The following is a 25,974-nucleotide window of genomic DNA, read 5'->3' on the forward strand; positions in this document are numbered from 1 at the left end:
CCTTGAAAAGCCCCCTTTGGCTTATGTAATTAATATACACAATCAAAACAAACCAACTTATCCTAACATCGGATTTTTTTTTTAACCTTTATGAACTGTTATTTGCCTATGGGTCGGTCTCCTCCCTATCCAGAGGCAGCCCTTCGTGTTTCGGGTGCAAATACTCCTCTCTCCTCTCTCTTGACCCTTTTCTCTTCGTCCTAGTCTCTATCTTCTTTCTTTGTCTCTTATTCACTGCCTTTTGTCTCTCTGGGGAAAATAAATCTCCTTTGTTCTGAGAACTTGGTCTTGGGGTGTCCTAAGTCGACTTTCGAGGTCCCCACAGCCATGTTAATTCTAAATATCTCCCAAAGATAAGCACTGTTAAACTATTTCCGTCTTGAAGTAAGGAATGCAAGGCAGAGAGGACCGGCTCATAACAGCAATAAGACGCAACACTACGAAGTTTACTTAGTCTTTTCATCTCTATTCTCACGCCAAAACAAAGAATATCATCTGAAATGTGTTCTTATGGTGGAAATCAAATTAGCCAGATCTATCTCCCATGAGATCGTCACCATCATCATAAGCAAGAACAATGCAAACTTGGAATACTTTTGTCGAAGGGCAGAGCTCCTGACAGAAGACGATGAACCTGAAAAAGACTCAGTCCTTTCCCAGTAATGCCTTTCGAGTACTTGCACTCTCAGAAGTCCCGCTTCCGCCAAGTGACAGTAACCGGAAAACGTCAACAGGGAAAGCCGGAACCGGTGAGGGGGGCGGGGCCTCCGGCGACGCTCTAGCTTTCGCTTACTCTACGTCCACCTTGATTGACAGACTCCGAGCTCCAAGGCTCGTTACGATTGGATGCGGAGCTTTGGATGGGCGGGCAGCTAGCGCGGCGGCGCGCTGATTGGTCAGTTCCGCCATGCGGTGGAGGGGCGGTGCTTGTGGCGGCGTGAGGGGTCTGGCTGCCTTGTCAGCCTGGTGTGGTCGGGTGCATGTGGGCGCTCCGCTCACTGTTGCGTCCCCTTGGCCTGCGCACCATGTCGCAGGGTTCGGCTCGTCGGCCGCGGCCATCCAAAGACCCACTGCGACACCTGCGTACGCGGGAGAAGCGCGGCCCGGGTCCCGGGGGCCCGAACACCGTGTACCTGCAGGTGGTGGCGGCGGGCGGCCGGGACGCGGGGGCTGCTCTCTATGTCTTCTCGGAATACAACAGGTCAGAGTGGGCCGACAGCCCTGGGGGATTGGCCCCAGCGCCACGTGCTCGGGAGGCCTCCTGTCCAATCCTGTATATATCCCTTACCTCCCTTAGTCAGCATGGCTTTCAGGTATCCGGGCAAAACTTCCCGTGCCCCGACTCTCACCATCACCATCCCAAAGCGGGGGCCTCACCGTGAGTGTGTGGGCTAGACCGGTTTCATAAGTCGATGGGGAAAGACATCACTCCCCATTGATCTATACCAAACTACACTCTTCCGTCACTAACCAAAGAGGGCTCAAAACCTACTAGGCAGTATGAGAACCCTGTCATTTATGTCGCTGTATCTACAGTAAAGCATTTTACAGAGTATACTTGTAAGTACAGTAATGTTCCTCCTGTAGGTACCTTTTTAACTGCGGAGAAGGCGTCCAACGACTTATGCAGGAACACAAGTGAGTCAACTCCTGGCTTCTGGGGTGGAGATGATTATGGGCTTGAAAGCTGAGGTGAGAGGCAGATGAGACTTCTCAGCAGACACGGTCTCTGGTCGTCTTTGTTTCATCTGGCTGAAATGTATGTTTTTTTCTTAGACTGAAAGTCGCTCGCTTGGACAACATCTTTCTGACTCGGATGCATTGGTCAAATGTTGGGGGGTTGTGTGGTGAGTATGTGTTTGGAGGTCAGGGGCCGGTGGGAAGTTTCTGGGGGCTTAACATGGCTTGCAGCTCATTTGTTCATCTTCCTAGCCCAGGGGAGATAGAATTCCTGGTACACTAGCTTAGTCAGCTTGAGTAGGGGGTGTGAAAACCTAGACTCGGAAAAGTAGGCCTTGATATGGTTACAACCTCCACCTGGACCACAGATTTAACAACAGAGTGCTGTGGTGGGTGCTGATCAGACTCTGCAGCTGGATTCAGACACATACTGTCATCCAGACTGTGTGGCTGCCAGATTTTGAAAGCATAGTAGTATGGGCAGAGGAGAGAATGAGGTAGTGGACTGTGCCCTCCTCCCCCTTGCATAGCAGACCCTGCTCTGATGCATGGTTAGATCAATGCTAACATTATTTTCTCTTTATGTATTGTATAGTTGCTTATACCCTAGAACAGGGACACGTAGGTAAATAACTAGTATAGCCAGAAGCACCCCACCACCATGCACACACACACACACACACACACACACACACACACACACACACACACACACACATACCACATACCGGACAGGGCCTGCAGGCTAAGTTGAGAGTGCTGGATTTTTATTTATTTTCTCTTTACATTCTTTTAAGGAATGATTTTAACTTTAAAGGAAACCGGGCTTCCCAAATGTGTTCTGTCTGGACCACCACAGCTGGTGAGTGTCTCCTGGTCACCCGTTAAAACCACCTCCTTTAAAAATGGTAGCAGTCTTCATTTTTGTAACTTAACCTTCTGCCCTCAAGGATAACAGGTAGTGGAGTTAAACACATCTCCTTTCATAGTATGTAAATACTAACTGTGTGGTCCTGGGTGAGCTACTTTGCCTCTCAGCCCCAATTTCTTAATTTATAAAGTGGCCAGAATGATCCATAGGTTGTTAAAGTTGAATTGCGTGAAGTGGTACATGGGAGGGACTAAATCACTCACTATGGTACCAAAGAAGGACTTCATGAATTACAGCGTTCTTTCTTTCCTATTCAACTTAAGACATCTAACTTTGTCTCTAGCTTCTCTTCTTCCTCCTTGAGCTTTCACTCTCTGTGAACCAAATTAGCCTTGCTTGTCAGTTCCTACTTCTCAGCAGTCCTCCCCTGTGTGGCAGCCAGAACATGGTGTACATGCAGGGCACTGCTTCCCGCCCTAAGCTTTCCCTGTGTGGTGTGTGTGTGATCCACAGGGTGGTCTTTAAGTCCCACAAGCCCAGGCTGCTGTTCATACTTCTACCTGTGTCATCGAGCTGGAGCCACGAGGGCCAGCCCTGCCCCTTGTCTTGCTTTCAAAAGTCATTCCCCCTGGAGGTGTACCACACAAGTTGGTGTCTGCCCCGTCTTTCATTTCTTTCAGAGTACCTGATTGTTACTGAGTTGTTTGTGTTATCGTTGGCTTCCTCTCCATCTCTGTTCTAATGAGAGCAAAAACTTCATATCTCTTACTGTTGCTAAATGGTGGCATCTAATGACACTGGGCACAACAAATAACTGTCTAGATGAAATTTAAAGTACTAGCTAAGTTTTGTGTTTGCCTAGAGTACATATAGTACTTACTTGAATACATTACTGTGCCCTATGTTTAAAACATAACTTCTTCCTTATTTTTTAGGAGAAATATCTAGAAGCAATCAAAATATTTTCTGGTCCATTGAAAGGAATAGAACTGGGTATGTTGTTGACTGTGACCTACTGTCTTACGTTTTTTCTTACATGAGCCCTGCTTTGTAAATTAGAATCCATCAAGAGCTGCCTTAAAGCAAGACTTAGAATCGCATGCTTCCTTTCAGCATGCCATGGTTTCTTTAAGAGCTGTGATTCTGTTCTTTGTTGGTTCTTTCTCTTTTCTTTTTGATGATTTACTTGTATTTCACATGCCTTTGTGTTATGTCTACATATATGTCTGTATGAGGTGTGAGATACCCTGGAACTGAAGTTACAGACAGTACTGAGCTGCTGTGGGCACTGAGAATTAAACCGAGTCCTCTGGAAGAGCAGCCACTGCTCTTAACTCTCTCCAGCCCCTCTTGCTCCTCTCATGCCTCAAGAATACTGGCTGGGTAGGCAGGAAGTACTATAATCTGGTATATGCCTGCATTCCTTTCTGCATCTCTCAACCTCCACTCTGGCCCCAGGCTCCTTCCCCAGTCCGAGAGGTGTTTCTTAGGGCCTTGAACGCCTTGTAGGAGGAAGTAGTATAAGGAGTCTTTGGCTATCTTGTAGCTAACCTTTATCTCCAGCTCTGCTGGGAGGCCCATAACTTTGATGAGAAGAGGTCTCAATGAAGAAGATATAGCAGGATCCTGGAGCAAGCAGCCACCCACCCCTACCTGCACCCCCACCTGCACCCCCAGCTCCCCTACCCCCATTGGCCTGTCAGTGCTGCTCTTTTATAAAGCACTGACAGTTTTATTTCAGAACATACACTAGTTCTCATGGCTGAGAAGGTAAAGTTCCTGGCTGGCTGGTGGTCTTGTTAACTCAGAACTCTTGCATTTAAGCTCTTTTCTTGCTGGATCCTTATGCAGTGCTCATAGCATGACTTCCCTGACTGTGCTCCATATAAATGACTGATGAAAGTACAGCTTCCTTTTTATGTTTGCTTTTTTTCCTAAAAAATGTTATAGCTATTAGAGAGCCTGGTTTTGCTGGCATATTTCCATTAGCACTGTAAGGAAAGTCAGTGGCGGCTGGTGAGAACCCACGCCGTTACTCATGCACTGCATTTCTTGACCTGTGTTTTCCCTGCAGCCGTGCGGCCTCACTCTGCACCAGAATACAAGGATGAGACCATGACTGTTTACCAGGTCCCTATCCACAGTGAGTCTGAGAGCCAGATTTCTCTGGAGTACATTGTTGTGGTTCCTAATCATGGGGTATGAGGGTGAGGAGAGTGTGTGAAGACTTGGTGTGAGTGGCCTGTTTGGGACCTTAACCTCTTGTGGACAATACTATGTGCACTCAGGCTGGCAAGTTCATTCCCCAGGGTTTGTTTGATGCAGATATAAGTGTCTTTCTCAGAAACATTTTAATAACTATAGCCTAGAAGAGAGTCATTGAGGGCTGGGAAGCTCCAGCCCTGCTTCATGGCTTTGAGTTGGAAACACACAGCGTAGTTTACTGGCATGTGTTTTCCTGTGGCTACACTTGCCCAGTTCTGCTGGCCAGTGTTTCCTTGGAGCCCAGCAGGTTCTGATCGTGTGATGTGCCCAGAGGAGCAAATGCAGTTTCTGTTGAGACCAGCAGCTGTGTTTCGGCTTCTCGTAACAGCAGTTCCCCTCTTGATTTTGATACAAGCTGCAGAATTTTGCTCCTTTTGGTGATGAGTATCCTGTGGGCCTTTGTAGATCGGACAGTGGTGATAACTGAACTAATCTGTAGCCTGGATGCTTTTCAGTCAAGCAGTATCGAATCCCTTCTGTGGGCAAGGCCATGGAGCCAGGGAGAGGCCAGCAGGCCTGGAAATTGGTTATTTACTGCTGCAGGGAAAGGAGTTCTGGTTTGAAATACATTAGGGAATTCGCACATGTGAACACCTGGGCCGCAGTTATGGGAACTGTGTGATGTGATGACTTCCTGTGCTGCGCAGGTGAACGGAGGTGTGGAAAGCAACAGCCATCCCAGAGCCCCAGAACATCTCCCAACAGGCTCAGTCCCAAACAGTCATCGGACTCTGGATCAGCTGAAAATGGGCAGTGCCCTCCAGAGGACAGCAGTGCAGGTAAGCTGTGGAATAGGCCTTGGAGTTTTAATGCTTGGTCCTTTTAATAGATTGTCTCTAGGGGCTGGAGAGATGGCTCAGTGGTAAGAGTACTAGCTGCTCTTCCAGCAGCCCTGAGTTCAATTCCCAGCAACCACATGGCTTTCTGTGATCACAGTATAGTGTGGCCTGTGGCCCGCCCACCTAAAAACTTGTACTCCTTGATCGGCTTTCCCTCTGTCCCCATCCTCCAGCCTTTGGTAACCTTCTCTGATACGGATTTTTCTGTTTAGATTCTATGAATGGGTGAGGTGCCTCTATCCAAGGTTGCCAATGGCAGATCTTTGTCTCCTGTACTCTAAGTTAGGATCTTCACTGAGGAAGCTATTTGCACAAGTAGATGCTTTTCTTTGACAAGAAAAGCTCTGGTCTATCGGAAGGATGAAAAAGGATGCAGGCCTAAGTATCAGGCCCCTTTGTGGCTTTGCATAGCCCCAGTCCTTATACTCATAGAGCAGCAGGCCCTGGCCCACTCTTGGGTGTGGGATCCTTGGTGTTTTCGTTAATGAGACAATGCTGCAGGGACAGGCTGCTTTGCTTATCACAGCACACAAGTTAGCGAGAGAGAGAGAGAGGCCCCCCACCACCCCAAGACAGCTGTCGGGGTTTGCTCTGTCTGAGGAACTGGATACTCGTCTGCTCTTCAGTGTTGGGCACAGATTGGCCAGCTCCCTCTGGCTTCACGAGCCTCTTTTATATGGCAAGCTGAGAGCATTAAAGCCCACATATTTCCTTTAGGCTTCCTTTAACTGTTGTCTCATTTCTTTAACATTTAGGTATTTGTTTTTAAAACATATTACAGTGAGGGCTGGCAGGATGCTCAGTGGGTAGACACTTGCTGCCAAGCCTTGAGACCTGGGATGACTCCCAAAGCCCACATGGGAGAAGGAGAGAAGAAACTTTGAATAAACAAAGTTGTCATCTACCATCCACATAAGCACAGTGTCACCTACCCCTACAGTTATACCTGCCCCACCTCCATAAATAAATGTAAAAGAGAAATTAAATATTACAACGTATTTTATCCTGCTCTCAAGTGTTAAGCCAAATGGGACGTGTAAAGTTTTAGTTGCGATTATGCTAGATTTCTGGTTGGAGTTTCCTTTCCCACCTTTTCCTTCTGTTCTTTCCATAGAACTGGAGGTGAGCCCAGTGCCCTGGGCCTACTGGGCAAGCGTTCTCTCACTGTACTAATTTTCTTTTTATTTCTTTATTTTGAGTGAGTACTCTGAGCTGGCTTTGAACTTTTCATCCCCCTGTCTTAGTCTCTCAAGTCACTAGGATTTTAGCCATGCACATCCAGCCCTGACTGGAGTTTCACATTTTCTATTCAGTTATTGTAGACATAAGAAGGATAAAGAGGTACATGATTAATGAAGGGGCTTCGTTAAAGAGAAATAAAGAGAGATGGCCCAGTGGGTAAGAGCACTGACTGCTCTTCCAGAGGTCCTAAGTTTAATTCCCAGCAACCACATGGTGGCTCACAACCATCTGTAATGGGATCTGATGCACACTTTTTTTTTTTTTTTTTGGTTTTTTTCGAGACAGGGTTTCTCTGTGTAGCCCTGGCTGTCCTTGAACTTAGAAATCTGCCTGCCTCTGCCTCCCGATTGCTGGGATTAAAGGCGTGCGCCACCAACGCCCAGCACTCTTCTGATGTGTTTGAAGACAGCTACAGTGTACTCACATACATAAAATAAATCTTTAAGGAAAACACACTGAAGGAAGATTACGGGATGGTGATGTGAGAAGCACACACAGCCTTCACGTTCACCTTGTTAAATGTGCTTTTCCTCAGGTGCCAACAGGAAAGCATGGGGCAGGGACCCCTCCTTAGTGGTAGCTTTTGTCTGCAAGGTAAGACTGGGCAAAGGTGGGCAGTGAGGGGCATGTGGCTGGTGGCCAGCGCGTGGTGTGTTCTGAGACCTTCTGTTAGCACTGTGCAGTCATTTGCAGGTAGCTCTTGGGTTGCCTGTGTTGACAAAGAACAGAACATCCTTCTCCAAACCCCACCCGTGCTTTCATGGTGTTTCAAATTCTCATCCAGTGGGGTGCCCTGTCTGTCATGTGTTATGCTGTGGGTATCTGGTCCTCCCTCTGAGAAGAATTCAGAAATCATTCAGAGCAGCTAGTGCTTGTTTCCTGTATGTCGAGTGTTTGAACTGTAAGTCAGGGCAGCTGTCCGGGACCTGCAGACCATCTTGCTCTAGATACACTAGATGCAGACGGGTGCCCTGGCTTTCCTGTCCTCCTTTTCTGTTGCCACTTTGTTTTGGGGGCAGTGCTAGAGGCAGAGTCTAAGAGGCTTTGCATATCTTAGCAAGCTCTGTGCCTCTGAGCTACATCCCCAGTCCCTTTCAGTTTTTGATTTCAAGGCAGGGTCTTGCTAAGCTGCCCCTACTGACCTTGGTCAGCCTCATCCCGCTTTCCCTCTTGTTTTATGGTGCTTATCATCTGGGGGTGAGGACAGCAATGAGCCAGCTCCAGTCATAGCCAGAGAAAACCCAAGCCCTGCGGCAGCATGTCATATAGGACACTGTTGGCTCGGCAGCTGTGGTGTGTCTGGGCCCTCCTTGGCATATTGTGCTTCTGCCTGTTGAGCAGGAGTCGGGCTGAACCCTTCTCAGAGATAGTACAAGTGACTTGCTGTGAAATGTCCTTCCTGTACTCAGACTCATCTGGTATGAGGTGAGGGACTTGTTCACTATGGCATTTGTTCACACTTGAAGGTGCCACCTGGACCTCAGGGTCTCTGTGGTCTGCAAGCACACAGTATGAACTATGGGTTCATAGTCCTCCCACCAGCAACCTAGTGTGTAAGATGGGAAGGTCTAGACTCTAGAGAATGAGACTCTGGGATCCAGATAATAAGTCTTGGTCCTAGGAGTAACTTTTAAAAGCAAACTCAGTAGTTTATCAAGATTTAAGGAAGAAAAGGTTCAAATGTGACTCGGCAGAGACCTGACGGTGGCCTTCTGCATCATCATGTGTGAACTCTGTAGGTTGGACAGAAGCTTACAGAGAGAGATGGATTTGCTGTAGGGTTGCTGTGTCATCTGGTGAAAGGCCTCCACTGGACATTTGTTCCCAGTATGGCATCCAGAGTCTCTGTCCAATAAAACCTGATTTAAAGGACATAGAAAACCACCACCACCTCCGTTATCTTCTTGCCAGGGTCACTGCTCAGACTGTGTGCAGCACTGACTGGTCCTGGAAGACCAGGGTGCTAGCACCCTGGTGTGAGATTAGATCCTGAAACAACCTAAGTACCCTGCAGTTCCCCTGGGGACACCTAACATTCTTGCTGTTTGTTAACTGTGACGTGGAAGAGTGAGAGTACACACTGCATCTTAGTTTATCTGGCTTTACTCCAAGGCTTTCAAATGAGCACTTGCTCAGTGTGTACACTGGCTGCATTTTAATGACTAAGGAAGTAACAGGAAGTACATGCGCTGTGTGACGATGAGCTTCAGCACCTGAAACTGTTTGTGTTCCCTTTGTCACAGCTTCACTTGAGGAAAGGAAACTTCTTGGTGCTTAAAGCAAAGGAGCTGGGCCTTCCTGTGTGAGTGTCAGGTCCTTGGGAACTCCCTGGTAGGCTTGGTAAAATGAAGGTTTCTCACAGAGCTTGCCTGTCTTTCAGTGGGACGGCCGCCATTGCACCCATCATTGCTGCTGTCAAGGACGGGAAGAGTATCACTTACGAAGGAAGAGAGGTGAGGCTCCTGGCTTCTGTGATTTTGAAACTACAGATGGGGCCTGGACACTGAGCAGAGCAGCTCTCTGGCTTAAGCTTACTGACACCACTTTGAAGGATGTGTGGGACAGTGTGGGATTGTCTTCTCTTGGCTGCACAGTGGGCTTACTAAACCTTTGATCCACCCTGTGATGCTCTGCCTGGGCATCTCTGTATCTTGTCTCCTTATACGTGGGGGTTCTTGCTGTGTGTAGACGCTTTCCCTCAGGGTGCCTGCCTTCAAGGATGGGCTTCGTTAGCAAGTCTCAAAAGAGAGTTATGCTCTTTGTCTAAGAAGGTGTTTCTGGTGTCAAAAGTACTTTACATGCTAACCCTCCCACTAGCCACTCAGGTTTGAAATGTCTTCATAAACTAGTGCCTATCTGCTGAAGTATGGACAGAGCAGGAAAGGGTGTGTGCCACATTTATGCTTCATGTATTAAACATGGGTTCAGCTTCGGAGCTGAGGCTGAGCTGAGATTGTTCTGAGAGAGCATTCTGCTTCAATAAATGGCCTATCTAATTTTCTAGATTGCTGCTGAAGAGCTTTGTACACCCCCAGATCCTGGTCTTGTATTCATTGTGGTAGAGTGTCCTGATGAAGGATTCATCCTGCCCATCTGTGAGAACGACACCTTTAAAAGGTAATGGCTAGTGATTTTAGCTGGGAAAGGTGAATGCCATCACTGTTTAGTACAGACATTCATGTCCCAAAGATACTCATGTCCTTGACATATAGTGTGTTTCTGGGAAGGCCTGGATTTTTGGTGTGTCTTGATCTTACTGGCAAGATTTAAGAAGAATAGTAGTTAGTGGGCTTTGAAATAAACAACTGAGAATCACAAGACTAGACAAATAAACTGCAAATGAGAGAGAGAGAGAGAGAGAGAGAGAGAGAGAGAGAGAGACAGAGAGAGAGAGACAGAGAGAGAGACAGAGAGAGAGAAAACATAGATATAAGCAAGAGAGAGGCATCTAAATCTAGAGCAAATTTCAGAATAAATGCCCAGGCAAATAAATTATTTTACCTATTTCTACCCTATATGAGTTTTCTTCCCTCGCCTACATTGAGACTAATAAGTTAGGGCAGAGTGTCAAAGACCCTGTGGCCTACTCTATGCTAGGGACAGTCTAAGCATTGAAATATCTCTCTGGCTCAAGTGTTGTGTCTACTGGAAAACAGCCAGTTCTGCAGCTTCAGTCCTGGGTAGGCATCCCTCCACCATGTTTTTCTGGTGCTTGGGGTCAGCCTTGAACACACTTGGCAAGTGCCCTTCCACTGACCTTCATCTCCAGTCCTTGCCCTTTTGAGACAAGATATCCCCATGTAGGCTCACTTGGCCCTGATCACGTTGTCCTTCCTCAGCCTTTGTAGTGCTGGGGATGGTGCTTACCAGCACCCTAGGAGGAAACAAGCCTCATGTTTGTTCTAAGCTTGTCCCCTCTGTAGTGGCTTGTTTTCTTCATGAGCTGTTTTATTCTTCATGTACCACAAATCCCTTGTGTTCTTGTGCTTTTCTGTAGCAGGGTAAGGGCTCTGCCTAGGCCACTTTGTCCTTTGTGGGGTCAGTGCCCTGACCAGAGACTTATCGTAATCTGCTTTGAGCAACAGAGCCTATTGCAGCCAGAGGAACTAAAAAGAGATGATGTGTGGTGGGGCAAGGGTGGGTGGTGATGGAAACAGCCACTGAACTAGAAATAAGTGTCACCAGGTTAGCAGACCATGCCTGGGTGGGAGGTGGTATGTGTGGCAGCAGTGAGTATTCTAAGAAATAGCTGCACAGTCCCCTTCCTTGCATGTATTGAGTTTGTATCTCGTCATAGATACAAACTCATTCTTCCTTCTGCCCAGGTACCAGGCAGAGGCTGATGCACCTGTGGCGCTGGTGGTCCACATAGCCCCAGAATCTGTACTCATCGACAGCAGATACCAGCAGTGGATGGAGAGGTATGGAGACCAGTCCAAGGCACAGAGGGCAACTCTTGTGGGTGTTGCTCTAGGTGATTAATCTGCTTTTATCTCCTCCATGCGTGCTCCTTGCTGCCTGCTCCAATGCCTTATAGTTTACATAACTGTGATATCTATGTTTAAATGGGTAGGGAATGGTAAGAAAATTAGAAAATTGGTTAGACTTAAGAAAGCCAGCCTTAGCATCTGTTATCTAGCCTCTGCATGCTTAGAAGTCTCAGGGATTGTCTGGTTTCGTCTGAAAGGCTGGATGAACAGAGACCATGGGGCATCAGCTATTCACGAAGTTGTTCTGGAAGCAAGTCTCTGGAAATAGTATCAGCAGGTAGGGGGCTGGAACAGCAGGTCATTTCAGTGTCCCTGTGGATGAATCTTGTCAGAGCTCTACATTCTGCAATATATTAATTTTACAACCAAAATTGTAGTACTATTACAAATATTTGTATGGCTTGTGCAAGGTGCACAGATGATGTAAGAATGAATTTTTGGCCTTTGTTTGAGCAGGTGAAAGCCAGCTCTCCTTTTACAACTTAATTTGCCATATGAAGGATGGCACTATGAATCTTAAGGATTTCATAACCAGCAAGATTTATTGTCTAATTTTAGCTGAAGTTTTGGCCAGAGACATTTTTATGTCTAAGCCAATTACAGGGAGGAATCAGCAAGTCAAGTTACCTACCTGTCCAGTTTGATTTTCTTGAGTTGTTCTTTTCTGTAGCCAAGATCTTCAGGAGGTCTTCCCCTGACATATCTGATCCTTCTTGTTTCCTATTAATACAAATAGAGAGCCTCTCTACCATAATAGCATGTCCTTGGTCCAGTCACCCAAAATCATCAAAGGTATAGATTGATTCAAGATACAGCCTCTTTTCTCTTCCGGCCTGTCTTATTTTGACCTTTCTCCCAGAGCATTTTTAATATCATAACCACCAAACTTACAACCACATTGAAACAATTCAAAACACACAAAGCAATCTAAACCATTACCATTGTCTGTTGAGACAGTGCTCCTCCACTGTTCTCTGTCTTGTTCTTACATGAATAACTTTTAATACTGAGATCAAGGCGTAAATATTTATTCATCAATGTATTTTTAAATTTTCTCTTCTGTGGTGATTAATACCTCTGTGGGCATATATATCCTCTTTCTCTTTTTAAGAGTTAATATGAAGCAATCTAAATAATCACTATCTTTTGAGATAGTGCTCCACCACAATCTCCTGCCTTGTTCCTACACAAGATCAATGCCTAAGTTTCTACTATCTGTCTGAGTTAAGGTTATTTTCCCTATCCCCTATCTTGATATACATTTTAAGATCAAAACCCTCCATGTATACTTCCCTTCCATGGAATTAATATCCTTCCCTATTTTACTTCCTATCCTTTCCTATTTGACTTTAATTTCCTTCTGTTTACTGTATAATCCTATTCCCAGGCTACCAATGTCATATGCCAGGCTAAGCAATCCCAGAATTACCGTGGAGCCCATGTTCAAAGAATCCATTGCTTGCAAAGCATAGACTTCACAATTTTCCTTTAAAACAATTACCATTATTTTTCTCTATTATTAACAAATAAATTATCATTAATTTTCCCTTCTTTGGAGATTAATATCTCTGTGGATATATTATATCACCTTTCTCTTTATATGAGTTAAATTAATATCCTTTCCTATATAACTTGAATTAAATCCCTTCGGTTTACTGTACAGCCTATTCCCAGGTTATCAATTTGTCGTATGTCAGCTAAGCAATCCCAGAACTCCCATGGAGCCCACGTTCCATGGGAGTTCTCCCATTGCTTGCAGAACATAGACTTTAATTTTCTTTTAAATCAGTCCTCCATTTCTGTATCTTATTTAGACTAGCTCTCAGTGGCCTCCTCCTCCTCAGCAGGAGCCGTTAGCATTTGCTGCCTCAGCTCTAACAGAGTCATAGCCCATCACCTATGTCTCTGCGTTGGCCTGGGTGGGTCTCATCCTGAAGCCATGGACCCCAGAATTATGTGTTTAACACACCTTTTGTCCTCTTTCCAAACCTGTGTGGCTTGGGGAGGAACCATGTGGCTCGGGCAAAAGCTATAGCTCTGCTAAGAAACCAGTTCAGTGTCCCAGTCCCCACTTGCTGAGGACTCCTTGTCACATCTCTTACACTTTGCTCAGTCGGGGCAGAGGAGATCCTGGCACATCCACCAGCCTCCCACTGCACATGTTTGACCTCAGCTGCTCTGCTAAGTCTTAGCAGGTCTGTAAGGAGAAGGTTTGCCACCCTATAACCCTGCACCAGGGATAGCTCCAGGAGAATGTTGGAGCCTGAGTAGCTGGTGACCTCCAGCGGCTCCTCAGCTTCCCTGCCAGCTGTGTCATCTCACAGCCCCTCTCTGCCCTGAGCAGTTTAGGGTCTTAGGCTCTGTCTTTCATTCCTCGTGTGTCTGAGTCAGAACACAAATTATCTATTTTCCTTTTAGGCCTTTTTCATACCCTGTGCTTGGTGATGGTTTCACATCTGCACGTGAAGGTCTTACATCTCCTTAGTTCCCCACTGTTCTTTCTATCATTATCAGCACAAGAAAGACGAAAGCCTGGACTATGACACAGAAGCTGCAGGGTTATGCCTGGCTGGGTAGTAATTGGGGGCGAAATGATATAACTCTGTGTCTGTCCTTCTACATAAGGCTTTTTATCTACTGTCCTTTCCCTGAGGTGGAGAGATTCCCTGACAGACACTGTAACGATGGGCTGTTTCTTCCTAGGTTCGGGCCTGACACACAGCACCTGATTCTGAATGAGAATTGCCCCTCGGTCCACAACCTGCGCAGCCACAAGATTCAGACCCAGCTCAGCCTCATCCACCCTGACATCTTCCCCCAGCTTACCAGCTTCTATAGTAAGGTAGCACGTCCCACATCCTCCCTAGCCAGTGGGTTCTTGTCCCTTGCTTCTCACTGAGAAGTGCGTTCTCACCTTCCAGGAGGAAGGGTCCACCCTCAGCGTGCCAACAGTTCGGGGTGAATGCCTCCTCAAGTATCAGCTCCGCCCCAAGAGAGAGTGGCAGAGGTGCGTGCAGCTCTGAACCTACGGAAACTTCTGGGCGGGGGTTGGGAGGGTTTTCTGAAAATGATCAGTAGTGGTATTCTGGGAAGCATTTCCAGCCCCTTGGTTTCTGTCACAGTTGTCACCTGCACAGCAGCAGGAAGAGCCCAGTTCCAGCCACAAGGTGGTTATTGGATAAGGTCCCACTGTGTAGCCCTGGCTGGCCTCAAACTCAGCTGTCTTCTGGCCTCTGCCTCCCAAGTGCTGGAACTAAAAGTATGTGCCACTATGCCTGGCCCCAGTAAAAAGGTTTCTGTTGGAATTTCTGATACTGATGTTTTACTCATCTGGGATTTTTTTTTTCCTTGTTTTAATGCAACAGTAAGTCTTTGATTGGAACTCAAAGACTTCCTAAAGGCAATTTCTAAATGTGAGTTTCAGTGAATGACTTCTTTAGGCACCCAGTGATCATACATTGCCACCTGGAAAGCCCCTGCCTATCAACTTCTAGGCAAGTGAGAAGTATTTGCTGACTACCTGATAGCTTGTCCTCAGTGTTGGGAATAAGTATGGGGTTTATAATACTTCTGGCCTCCTAGCATCATTGTTAGAGTAGATCATGTGTTAGGATGTCACTATGAGCTGACGTGGTTGAATAATTGCTCTGTAGTGGTATGCCTGGGGCCATGGGCATCCCGAATACCTTCATCAGTCCATGTGCCAGTGAAAATGCTATTCCAAGATCCCAGACCCGTGAGTTGATCTGGAAAGGTTGACACGGGACTGCTTCATAAGCTTTGGGGTGCTTTTCTCCTTACTTAGCTCAGAGAATCAGCCCTCTCAGTATTGGTGCTGAGTGGAGGAAGCCAGCAATGCCAGCACTCCCTGCGGCTGGCTAAGGAGGAAGGCACCCTGACTCCGCCCGAGAGCTGATGCCAGCTTGGGTTCTGCAGCTCACCAAGGCTCCCAGTCGTCTGTGTGCACGCTCACTTTAGCTTGAGAGGCACTTCCTGGAGACCAGCTGCTCAGCTAGGGCCCTGTGCTCCTCCTGGACAGGGTCTCATATGTGGCCACATTTAATTATCACAGCCTTGGTTGGGAGATGTGATGCTTCAGGGAACAACTCTACTATAAAGAAAGATTCATCTTGCCTGAGCACCAGGAAGCCCTGATTGTCAGACTTGAGGCTGGAGAGATCACAAGGAGCTAGAGTTGTTCGGGACTCATTCACCTTATTTAGTTGAGGAAGGTTCCAGAGACTAGAACTGCCCAGGTCATTATCTGTAGGAGTGTTCTGTACCTGTATTGGTTACTTTTCTGTTGCTATGATAAAACACCATCAGCAACATAACTTATAGAAGACTGTTCATTTTGATTGACAATTCCTCATGGTAGGGAGGCACAGCAGCAAGTGGCAAGCATGGTCTGGCAGGAGGTGAGAGACATAGCCTTAGTCGCAAAAACAACGCAGAGAGAGCGAACTGGGAGGGGAGCGGGCAGAGCTATGCATGCCTAAAGTTCATCCCCAATTATGTTCTTCCTCCAGCAAGGCTGCAGTTCCCCATGACTTCCCCAGAGGCAAATCACACATGGGATTGGGGGTCGGGGGTAGGGATGGTATGTTTTTCAGCCAAACCATCAAGAATACACATGGATTTATTCTGAACATCCAAACTAGCATTTACTGAGAGGCTGTGCAAACCCCTTGGGTTACCCAAGTTATTTTTCTCTTCAGGGATACCACACTCGACTGCAATACTGATGAATTCATAGCTGAGGCCTTGGAGCTCCCCAGTTTCCAGGAGAGTGTGGAGGAGTATCGGAAGAACGTGCAGGAAAACCCAGCCCCAGCAGGTGAGCCAAAGCCCTGGGCAGCCTCTCCTAAGCATTGCCTGACAGACTCTAGCAGGGAGTTGGACAAATGGCATCCTGATTAATTAACTCTGGGCTTTTTTGTATTGTAACAGAAGGCTGGGGAAGGTGTTAGAGGAACTTGGCACCTGTGCTCTCCATTTAGTAAACTGCCTTTAGTGACAGAGTCTTGGTACTCTTGAGGGCCCACCTGTTGGAAAACGGTTTGGAGAACCCCTGTGAGACCATGGAGATCCTCCCTCGCCATGATTGCTGTTGGTCTACTCCTGCTTGGCTAAGACGGGCTGTGAAAGATGACTGCCGTCTAACCAGTTTCATTGCTCTATCAGGGAAAGCAATTGGAGACTTTTGTGACTTCTACACTAGGGGGGTTTCTGAGTTTTCAATTACTGATAAAGAGAATGCTGGAATAGAAGAGGGTAGGTTTTAATCTAACCAGAAGGCTCTTCCCCACCCTTGCTTTTCTGAAGGTTAGTGCCAGGTCAGCCATTCCTCATCCTGTGTGTGTGGGAAGAACTATTGCCTGAAAATTGCTTTATCCTTTCTGATAAAATTGGTGCCCTGGTGTGTTAGTTCATGGCCACCCAAGTGAGGCTGAGGACCAGCCCTGTGTACCTGTACAGCAGATATGAGGGTACACACACATGACGTGTGCAGTCTTAATGCAAGGTAGAGGTACCATGCCTAGGAAAAAAGCGGTAAGTCAGAGCTAAGGCAGCCTATGTTGTTTCGTGGGGTTGTTTGTTTTGTTGTTTTTGTAAAGGCAGCCTGAGGAAGTACTCTTTTCCAGACGCTTTTCTTCAACAGCCTGCGGGCCTCATACTGAACGTGGAACGCCTGCACCCAGCGCCCTCTGGGAAGGTGGATTGTACCGGATTGCTTGTCTACCTCTTGACAGAATGCTAGCTTGTAAATTCACTTGTATTTCAACAGAGAAAAGAAGCCAGTATCCTGAAATTGTCTTCCTGGGTACGGGGTCTGCCATCCCAATGAAGATCCGAAATGTCAGTTCCACACTCGTCAACCTAAGGTACCATGTGTCTTAGTTAGGGTTTTATTGCTGTGAAGACACCATGACCAAGGCAACTTTTTATAAAGGACAACACTTAATTGGGGCTGGCTTACAAATTCAGAGGTTCAGTCCATTATCTAGATGAAAGCATGGCAGAATGCAAGCAGACATGGGGCTGGATGAGCTGAGAGTTCCACCTCTTGTTCTGAAGGCAGCTAGGAGAAGACTGGCTTCCAAGGAGCTAGGATGATGATGGTCTTAAAGTCCATGCCACAATAACACACTTACTCCAACGAGGCCACACCTACTCCAGCAAGTCCACACCTCCTTTTTTTTTTTTTTTCCATTTTTTATTAGGTATTTAGCTCATTTACATTTCCAATGCTATACCAAAAGTCCCCCATAGCCACCCACCCCCACTCCCCTACCCACCCACTCCCCTTTTTTGGCCCTGGCGTTCCCCTGTACTGGGGCATATAAAGTTTGCGTGTCCAATGGGCCTCTCTTTCCAGTGATGGCCGCCTAGGCCATCTTTTGATACATATGCAGCTAGAGTCAAGAGCTCCGGGGTACTGGTTAGTTCATAATGTTGTTCCACCTATAGGGTTGCAGATCCCTTTAGCTTCTTGGGTACTTTCTCTAGCTCCTTCATTGGGGGCCATGTGATCCATCCAATAGCCGACTGTGAGCATCCACTTCTATGTTTGCTAGGCCCAGGCATACTCTGACAAGAGACAGCTATATCAGGGTCCTTTCAGCATAATCTTGCTAGTGTATGCAATGGTGTCAGCATTTGGAAGCTGATTATGGGATGGATCCCCGGATATGGGAGTCTCTACATGGTCCATCTTTTTATCTCAGCTCCAAACTTTGTCTCTGTACCTCCTTCCAAGGGTATTTTGTTCCCACTTCTAAGGAGGGGCATAGTGTTCACACTTCAGTCTTCATTTTTCTTGAGTTTCATGTGTTTAGGAAATTGTATCTTATATCTTGGATATCCTAGGTTTTGGGCTAATATCCACTTATCAGTGAGTACATATTGTGTGAGTTCCTTTGTGAATGTGTTACCTCACTCAGGATGATGCCCTCCAGGTCCATCCATTTGGCTAGGAATTAAGTCCACACCTCCTAATAGTGCCACTCCCTTGGCCAAGCATATTCAAACCATCACACCATGCTTGCCTCAGAAGCTGCTGTCCATCAGAGCTTGCCGCTGAACAGTCCTCTCCACTCACCAGGCTGATTGTCCTGGAGCAGAAGTAGTAGTTTTCTGTGCTTTATTTCATTTAGAATATATTATTGAGATAGGGTCTTGCTATATAGTGCTGGCTGGCCTGGAACGTCTGCCTCCCAAGTGTTGGGCTTACTGAATCTACTTGCTTAATTCTGGGAAACATGCAGTCCCATCCCTCATGACTGGTGTGCTTATGCTGTCCATATTGCTGAGGGGTGTCCCAATGAACTTGTACTTTAAGCCTGTGAAGGACGGGTGACTACAGCCTTGTTTGACTGGTAAGCACATGCTGGAAGAGGTTGCTTCGGTTCTGCAGCCTAAGCTTCGGGTCTAGGCCCTGAGCTGGTATCTTAACTGATACCTGTGTTCCCCTGAGCTGTACGGCCCATGTGCACCCGAGGTCAGACTGTCTGCACTGCAGTCCAGGCTCATCTGAGCTCAAATGCTTTCAAATCTAAGCATGGCGGCTTTATGAGTGAGAAATATACAAAGGTGGGTTATCATTGGCTGGCCTGTATTTAGGACTTATGGTTTCTGATCCCTAAACAACCTGGCACCTTTGTCGAGATGAACAAAATCTGTTTTTTTTCTCATGTAGGCTTTTTCCTAGAAGTCACTCACTGTCTTTAGATGGGTGTGGCCCTTCCGATCTTTGTGGCTTCCTTTAGAGAGGAAGGAAGCCAGGGGGACACCTTTGTCTGTCTGCCTGGAAGTAGAGCCTCTGCATTGGAATGCTGAACTTGGACTTGAGACCTGCCCAGCAGACAGTATGAGAGTCACACTAGCCACCTCCTCAGAGAATGTTCATGAAGCCAATTCTGCCTCAAGACAGTTTGAGGACCAGGCTCACTTGGGAACTGAGCCATCTCCTGTGACCTATTGCTGTCTCTGGCACTCTCAGCTTAGTGTAACACATTTAGGGGAGGCAGAGGCGTGCTGCGGGGGCAGACTCCTAGCCTTATAGTCTGCTTGTCTTTTTTCTGTTTTTGATACCCAGCATTGTGTTGATGCATATCCTTAAAGGCTTCAGGGTTCTTTGGATCTTTCTCTTATAAAGAGAAGATAGACTGGTCTCAAATGACCCATGTGGTTTAAATAGTTGACTTTCATATGCGCCCCCCAAAGGACAGGCAGGTGTAGCTATGGAAGATGGGGGTGGTACCCACAGCTGCTGCCTGTTCTATGTCTTCTGCATCAATGCCATTCTGGAATATCTAGAGTAAAGCCAGTTGGTGCCTGTCTTCTACAGCCCTGACAAGTCAGTGCTCCTGGATTGTGGAGAAGGCACTTTTGGGCAGTTGTGCCGTCATTACGGACAGCAAATAGACCGAGTCTTATGCAGCCTCACGGCTGTGTTTGTGTCCCACCTGCACGCCGACCACCACACGGTGAGTGAGCATGTGGGGGTGCCTTCCCCTTGGGCTTCTTTCCCTCTAGTACCAAACTTTTGAGTTGACTCAGCGTTTCTTGCTGAATAAAACTTGTTTCACACACAGCCTGTCCAGCAGGACCATCCAGATCTGGATTTTTTAGGCTTCCTAGGTCTTACCCCATTGCCCGCCTTCTAACACAGCCTGAAATGTTTCAGTCACTAGTCAGCATGTGCCACCCACCTGTGACACAGGATCAGTGAGATAGGAACCACTTACAGGGAGGGACTTGAGCCCTAAGCTGTGGGGATGACGACTGAGACTGGCTTATCACCTGTGCTCCCCTCCCCAGGGCTTGCTGAATATCTTGCTGCAGAGAGAGCATGCGTTGGTAAGTGAGGCACCTGACTGACATTGTTAATTGCCTGCTTCATTATTGGCTGTACCTACCACTAATTATTTCTTACCATTTTTACTGGAAAGTCCCCTTATTCAACTGTACAGAGATCTTTTTTTCAGGCATCTCTGGGGAAACCCTTCCAGCCCTTGCTTGTGGTGGCTCCTACCCAGCTCAGGGCCTGGCTGCAGCAGTATCACAACCACTGCCAGGAGATTCTGCACCACGTCAGGTGAGCATCATGTGTACTGGGCGGGTGCCAGGCTGTTGCCTTCTACTACTGCCTCCTTCCTGACCCCAGCTGACTGGGTGGCAGCCGAAGTCCTGGCAGCTCTGCCCTTGGAGCATAAGTATCCCAGTTCTCACTGCTGCTGTGCACTGCCATGACTGTGGCCACTGTCTCTGCAGCTGACAGATCCAGGGTCAAGTGCACCAGCAGCTGCTAGCACAGACATCCAAGCCAGGTGGCACAGGATAGGGATGGCCCAGCCTCACTTTCAGGGAAGGATGAGAAGGAGTCCTGACAGATGCTGCCTGTCACCTGCAGCGTTTACGTTTCTGGCAGTGAGCTGGGTAGGCTGGATGTGTGGCCTAGCTCTTCTCATTGATCAGTTTTCCTGTCTACATTACTAGACTACAGTCACAATTCTCAGAACCACTTAAGGTTTTTCATCCAAAGAACAGAAGTGTTGGTTGCAGGTGTTAAATACACGTTTATTATCAATTTTCAAATGCTTTTGTCTTCTCTCAGTATGATTCCTGCCAAATGCCTTCAGAAAGGGGCAGAGGTCTCCAATACTACATTGGAAAGGCTGATAAGCTTGCTGTTGGAAACATGTGACTTAGAAGAAGTAAGTGGTCCAGGTACAGAACCCACAGAGGGTGGGCAGGGTGGGGAGTAGAGGCCTGAGCCCTCCACTCTGCTCCCTCAGTTTCAGACCTGCCTGGTACGGCACTGCAAGCATGCTTTTGGCTGTGCACTGGTACATTCATCTGGCTGGAAAGTCGTCTACTCGGGGGATACCATGCCCTGTGAGGCTCTGGTCCAGATGGGTAAGTGAGGGAAGTGGGCCTTGAGATGCATAGGACAAGTGGCATGTGTAGGGTGTGTGCAGATGGGTGTGTAGGTGATGCTATCACATAGCAGACTGGTTCTTACCCAGTCGGTCTCCTGGTTGTTGTCCTGAGGACACATCACAGGACCGAGAGAGCTGAGTATTTGGGTCAGAACATGGCTGTGGATCCCAGGCATATATGCTGCTCGTTCAGCCTTTTCCTTGATGTCCATGTTCCTGTCCAGGGAAAGATGCCACCCTCCTGATACATGAAGCCACTCTGGAGGATGGCTTGGAAGAGGAAGCAGTAGAGAAGACACACAGGTACAAACGCTGCTTTGTTTTGTCCTTCCACCCTCTCTTTTCTTGTCAAGGGAAAGCTGAGCAGCCCTCCCTCCCGGCTGCAGAGAGCTGGTGCCCACATCCATGGAGGACGGGCTGGCTTTCTTCCAGGCTTGTGCCATTTTCCAAACCCACATTAACTTTCCTAGGCACAAGGCCTCTGTGTTTGCAAATCCCCAGCTAGGGTTCTCTTATGAGGCATGGGGTTTTTAAAAGAACAAACCGACTGGAATAATTGCCACTAGGGAAAGGTGGGGTCATGAATGAATACAGGCTGTTTTAAGAAGAGCGACCTTCCCAGGGGTTGTCTCAGGTACATCCTGACAAGCTGACAGGCAGCACTCACTGCAAGGCCTTCCTTGGCAAGTGTGAGCAGGCTCTGACCCTCAGCATCTCTGTGGCTCAGTAGCCTTCTGAGGAGTCCTACCAGCCTGCCTTGGTGTTGTCAGCATGGGAAGGACAGGCTTGTGAACTACTGCCCCAAGGCTCCTTCTTGCTTCTTCTTTGCTACAGCACCACCTCCCAGGCTATTAATGTGGGGATGCGGATGAATGCGGAGTTCATCATGCTGAACCACTTCAGTCAGCGGTACGCCAAGATCCCCCTTTTCAGCCCTGACTTCAACGAGAAAGTTGGCATCGCCTTTGACCACATGAAGGTCTGTATGTCACAGTGGACTGTGGGGGCTCTGAGGGGCAGGGCCAGATAAGAAAGTGACCCTCTCATGATGCTTCTTTTATGGTATAAGACCACCGAAGGAAGAAACTAGCCATGTGTAACCAAAAGCAGACTGATAAAGTCTGCTCCTGGAGGGCTTTCCTTCTCTTGGGGTCCCTGGAGATTCCAGAATGTCTCACACCTGGGCCATTCCCATTGCAGCAATAGCACAAACCCGGGGGGCAGGGGCTCGTCCCCTAGAGTAGCAGAGGTGGCCCTGCCCCTTTTACCTTCCCAAATGGAGGAGTGGGGCTTGAGCCAGTTCTGGTTGTTAGGAACTGGACAGAAACGTCTGGACTTTTTGTTTCTTTTCCCTTAGTCTAGATGTGGGGAATTGGCCCTTCCTCATTACTGTGTATATTCCCCTTCTAAACAGCATTTTTTAAAGCTAAGGTCCATTGGTCTGAGGGAATACAAGCAAGGAGGAGTGCTCCCACCCATACCCCAGCTCACACACTCTTTCAGTGTTTCTTTCTGTCCTGTCTGTCCTTCCAGGTCTGCTTTGGAGACTTCCCGACAGTGCCCAAGCTGATTCCCCCACTGAAGGCCCTGTTTGCAGGTGACATTGAAGAGATGGTGGAACGCAGGGAGAAGAGGGAGCTACGGCTGGTGCGAGCAGCCCTCCTGACCCAGCAGGCAGACAGCCCAGAGGACAGAGAACCCCAACAGAAGCGGGCCCACACAGATGAACCACACAGCCCACAGAGCAAGAAGGTCAGAGCCCAGTGAAGTCTAAGCCATCCTGGACTGTAGGCTGTTCTCTGCCCTGTGTGGAAGCCACATCTGTCACCTTGGTGGGAGCCAGCGCACACAACTAGCCAGGAGGCAGTATGGAGTCAGCCTGCAGTACTCCATGGTCATGGCTGGGAGCTCCCATCTGCCAGGGGCCTCCGACTCCTGGAGGCGAACACAGTCGAAGACAGCAAGCCGGTCTTTAAAGAAGTTATGGAAATTGAGGTGTCTGCCCCTTACTCACTAGCACAGGGGTTTTCTCTGCATGCCAGAGTCAAGCCATGTTACAAGTGACATTGGGTGTATATGTCCCAGGCTCCAAGCATAGTATTTGCAAGGACTCAGACTCAATAAAGCTCAAGTTTGGAATCCTGCTTCAGTGTGGGGTCTTCTGTGGGCTGGGTTACCCAGTGAGGCCGCATCTCCCGTGCCTGTGAGCCTGTTGTGCTCTTGGTCCATGATGAGTGACAATCACTATGAAAGTATGAAGAAATGTCACCTTGGGCTAGATGCCTGTTGGAACCTGAAAGCAGGTTAGTGACTGAAACTTGGAAGGATGTTCAAAGTCGACTCTAACATGTGCGTGTTCTCCCCACCCAGGAGAGCGTGGCAAACACTTTAGGAGCGCGAGTGTGACACGGCGAGGACTTGGCCTGCCTTCCCTGGCGAGGACTTGGCCTGCCTTCCCTGGCGAGGACTTGGCCTGCCTTCCCTGGCCTGGCGGCGCTCTGCTCACTTCCTCATGAGGCAGCACAGGATGTTGTGACTGCCCCGCAGCCTTCACCGAAACAAGACCATGTGCCAAGCTCAGGGTTAATAAATCTATTTTAATAACATTACTCTTGACAACAGTTTGTACATATATGTAAAGATAACCTTCAACCCCCAGGCTCCGTTACAAATTTGGGGACTGGACTGCCCTTGCCAGGAAGTGAGCAAAGCTGTAAGGTCGAGTCTGCAGATCCCACTCTCAGAGACGGGTGAGTTCACACTGCTGGGAAAAATAACTAAGCATTTAGAATTTTCCATTGTACACCTGTACATAGGTTTAGATTGAATGGCTCAAATTAAACAAATATAGATTTCATATATACAAATATATCATGTATAGGTATATCTATTTTCAGAGGAACAAACTTTAAACTGACTGTGCATGCATGGCCCAGATCTGTTTTATTCCCTTAATCCCAAAGTATGAACAGGCTTCCTGCGCCCTTGCCCCAGGGCTGCATGGGACGTGGTGAGAAGGATGAGCAGGGTCTGCTGGTGAGCCACGCAGGCCACGCTGTGGGCTAGGTGCCCAGTACCACCCTCTCCACCTGCTTTGGGAAACAGAATTATTGCTAGTCAGCTGTAACCTCCAGAAGAGGAGAGTCAGGCCCCACACACCTACTAAGCGGGGTGCCTGAATGCGAAAGTGCTCTAAGATCCCTAATGTGTTTGGGAACATGGAGACCTACGTAGGGTCACTTATGTTCAAATCCTCAGTTCAGATTGTCAGCGTGGAGTAGAGGAAGCCGTCATCACACGGGGAAAGTAAAGCTGTCAGAAGTGGATGTCTGAAGCTGAGTACTTTGGAGCTGTGACTAAGGGTGGCCTGAAAGGTTTTTCTGGTTGGCCCCAGGACATCTCTTGCCCTAGTGAAAGGGTCTCCTCCTGTCTTGCTTCTTCTCTGGCCCTTATGATGATGCTGTAGGACCTGATGTCCCAGTCAAGGCAGTAAGGGGACTCTTCTGCACCCTCATCCTGCAAAGGCCATCCTGACAAGCCCTTGAGTGGAGAGTTGGATGCTGCTTGCCATAGAGGCCAAAGATGGATCAAAATAGGCACAAAGTCAAAAGGCAAAGGGTAAAAAAAAAAAAAAAAAAGCTGGAATCATCACCCAGACTGAACAAACAGAATCTGCACCACCAACACTGGCCACATGGACAGGAGAACTCTTTTCCTCCGCCCAACTCCACCCTGGTGTTGGACATGACAGCAAAGAGCTGATGGCAAGTCCCTGGCAGGCTAGCCAGCACTGCCCTGGGTGGTGTCTCAGGGCCCACAGACGTATGTACACGTGTAGGTTGGGCCACATCAAAGGGCTGTACTCTCAGACTCCTCTTCCGAGTCCCTCTTGTCTGTTGCCGAGTGCCGCCGTGCATGTTCCAGGGGGCTCAGGCGGAGCGTTGACCCCAGCTCTATGTGGATGGAGGGGACATCAAAGTGGACGAGATCTGCAGAGAGGAGGAGGCGAAAGGGGGCCAGTTGCAAACTGACAGCACAGGAAGCAGGCTGGTCTGGGTGTGCTCAGGCTAGCTCATTAGAGGTTGGGCACTGCAGGATCAGGGTGGAGCTGGGTCTGATCTGCTTCTGCTAGGGAGCCTGGCTAGGGGACAAAGGCCCTGTTCCAATCCCAAGTCCTGATCAGCAGGGTATTCCCAGGCAGGCCTCAGCAATGAGTCTTAAGAATCAAGTCTACAGAGACAGTTGCTGTACCATTCAGAAACTGCTCTGCGCCAGCAGCTCAGGGAGGCAGGACAGAATCTTTCTTAGGATGCTAGATCCACCCAGCCCCCTTTTGATTTATGTTGACAGCACTAAAAGGTCATCTTGATAAGGGCAGGAGAGTGAAAGTACCAGAAGTGTCTTGACATCTGGGAGTCAACAAAAATAAATGGGAACTCGTCGGCCTTTGAACACCACACTGGGAGTGGCCCTGGGCTCTAGGAGGCGAGTTGGCATGACGGATGCTCTGGATCCTTCCCTCTGGCTCTATCATCCCCTCTGCCCATTTCACTCAGTTCCAGACTTCTGAGAGTCGTCTCAACCTTAGCTGGCAGCAGCATTCCAGCAGACAGTACACCAGCCTGCCTAGGACTCAGCCCTAG

General features: G+C 48.0%; 2 protein-coding genes across 17 annotated transcripts in view; one reads left to right on the top strand and one right to left on the bottom strand.

Annotated features, from left to right (window-relative positions):
- The first annotated feature begins 899 nt into the window (after nucleotides 1-899).
- Elac2 (elaC ribonuclease Z 2) lies at nucleotides 900-23,950 on the top strand. 9 transcript variants are annotated; one of them, XM_006534065.3, is made up of 25 exons: nucleotides 900-1,201; nucleotides 1,588-1,638; nucleotides 1,777-1,847; nucleotides 2,478-2,542; nucleotides 3,487-3,544; nucleotides 4,626-4,694; nucleotides 5,464-5,595; nucleotides 7,433-7,491; nucleotides 9,141-9,199; nucleotides 9,278-9,350; nucleotides 9,902-10,014; nucleotides 11,223-11,318; nucleotides 14,091-14,229; nucleotides 14,309-14,394; nucleotides 16,106-16,224; nucleotides 17,176-17,272; nucleotides 19,738-19,876; nucleotides 20,211-20,249; nucleotides 20,363-20,487; nucleotides 21,007-21,106; nucleotides 21,188-21,308; nucleotides 21,556-21,634; nucleotides 22,166-22,310; nucleotides 22,865-23,083; nucleotides 23,702-23,950. In XM_006534065.3, exons 1-25 carry the CDS (start codon nucleotides 981-983, stop codon nucleotides 23,735-23,737), a joined length of 2,511 nt encoding a protein of 836 aa, XP_006534128.1. In that variant the 5' UTR covers nucleotides 900-980; the 3' UTR covers nucleotides 23,738-23,950. The 9 variants fall into 9 exon arrangements, with proteins under 9 accessions (XP_006534128.1, XP_006534130.1, XP_006534131.1 ...); XM_006534067.2 differs by having other exon boundaries at nucleotides 901-1,201; nucleotides 14,091-14,224; XM_006534068.2 differs by having other exon boundaries at nucleotides 902-1,201; nucleotides 14,091-14,224; nucleotides 20,378-20,487.
- Arhgap44 (Rho GTPase activating protein 44) overlaps nucleotides 23,909-25,974 on the bottom strand; it is a 160,934-nt gene continuing 158,868 nt past the window's right edge. For all 8 annotated transcript variants that reach the window (XM_006532873.4, XM_017314452.2, XM_006532871.4 and 5 more), the window contains one exon: nucleotides 23,909-25,320. In XM_006532873.4, coding sequence (XP_006532936.1) covers nucleotides 25,181-25,320 — 140 coding nt within the window. In that variant the 3' untranslated portion in view covers nucleotides 23,909-25,180. The remainder of the gene's footprint in view (nucleotides 25,321-25,974) is intronic.

Source organism: Mus musculus, chromosome 11, assembly GCF_000001635.26.
Source record: "Mus musculus strain C57BL/6J chromosome 11, GRCm38.p6 C57BL/6J".
NCBI classification, from domain to species: Eukaryota; Metazoa; Chordata; class Mammalia; order Rodentia; family Muridae; genus Mus; species Mus musculus.

What these genes read in the sequence shown, in the direction of transcription:
- Elac2 (XM_006534065.3), top strand. Translation starts at nt 981, where the DNA reads ATGTGGGCGCTCCGCTCACTGTTGCGTCCCCTTGGCCTGCGCACCATG. An exon ending in CGACTTATGCAGGAACACAA is followed by an intron (nt 1,639 to 1,776) that starts GTGAGTCAACTC and finishes TTTTTTTCTTAG; the next exon opens with ACTGAAAGTCGCTCGCTTGG. An exon ending in TGTCTGGACCACCACAGCTG is followed by an intron (nt 2,543 to 3,486) that starts GTGAGTGTCTCC and finishes CTTATTTTTTAG; the next exon opens with GAGAAATATCTAGAAGCAAT.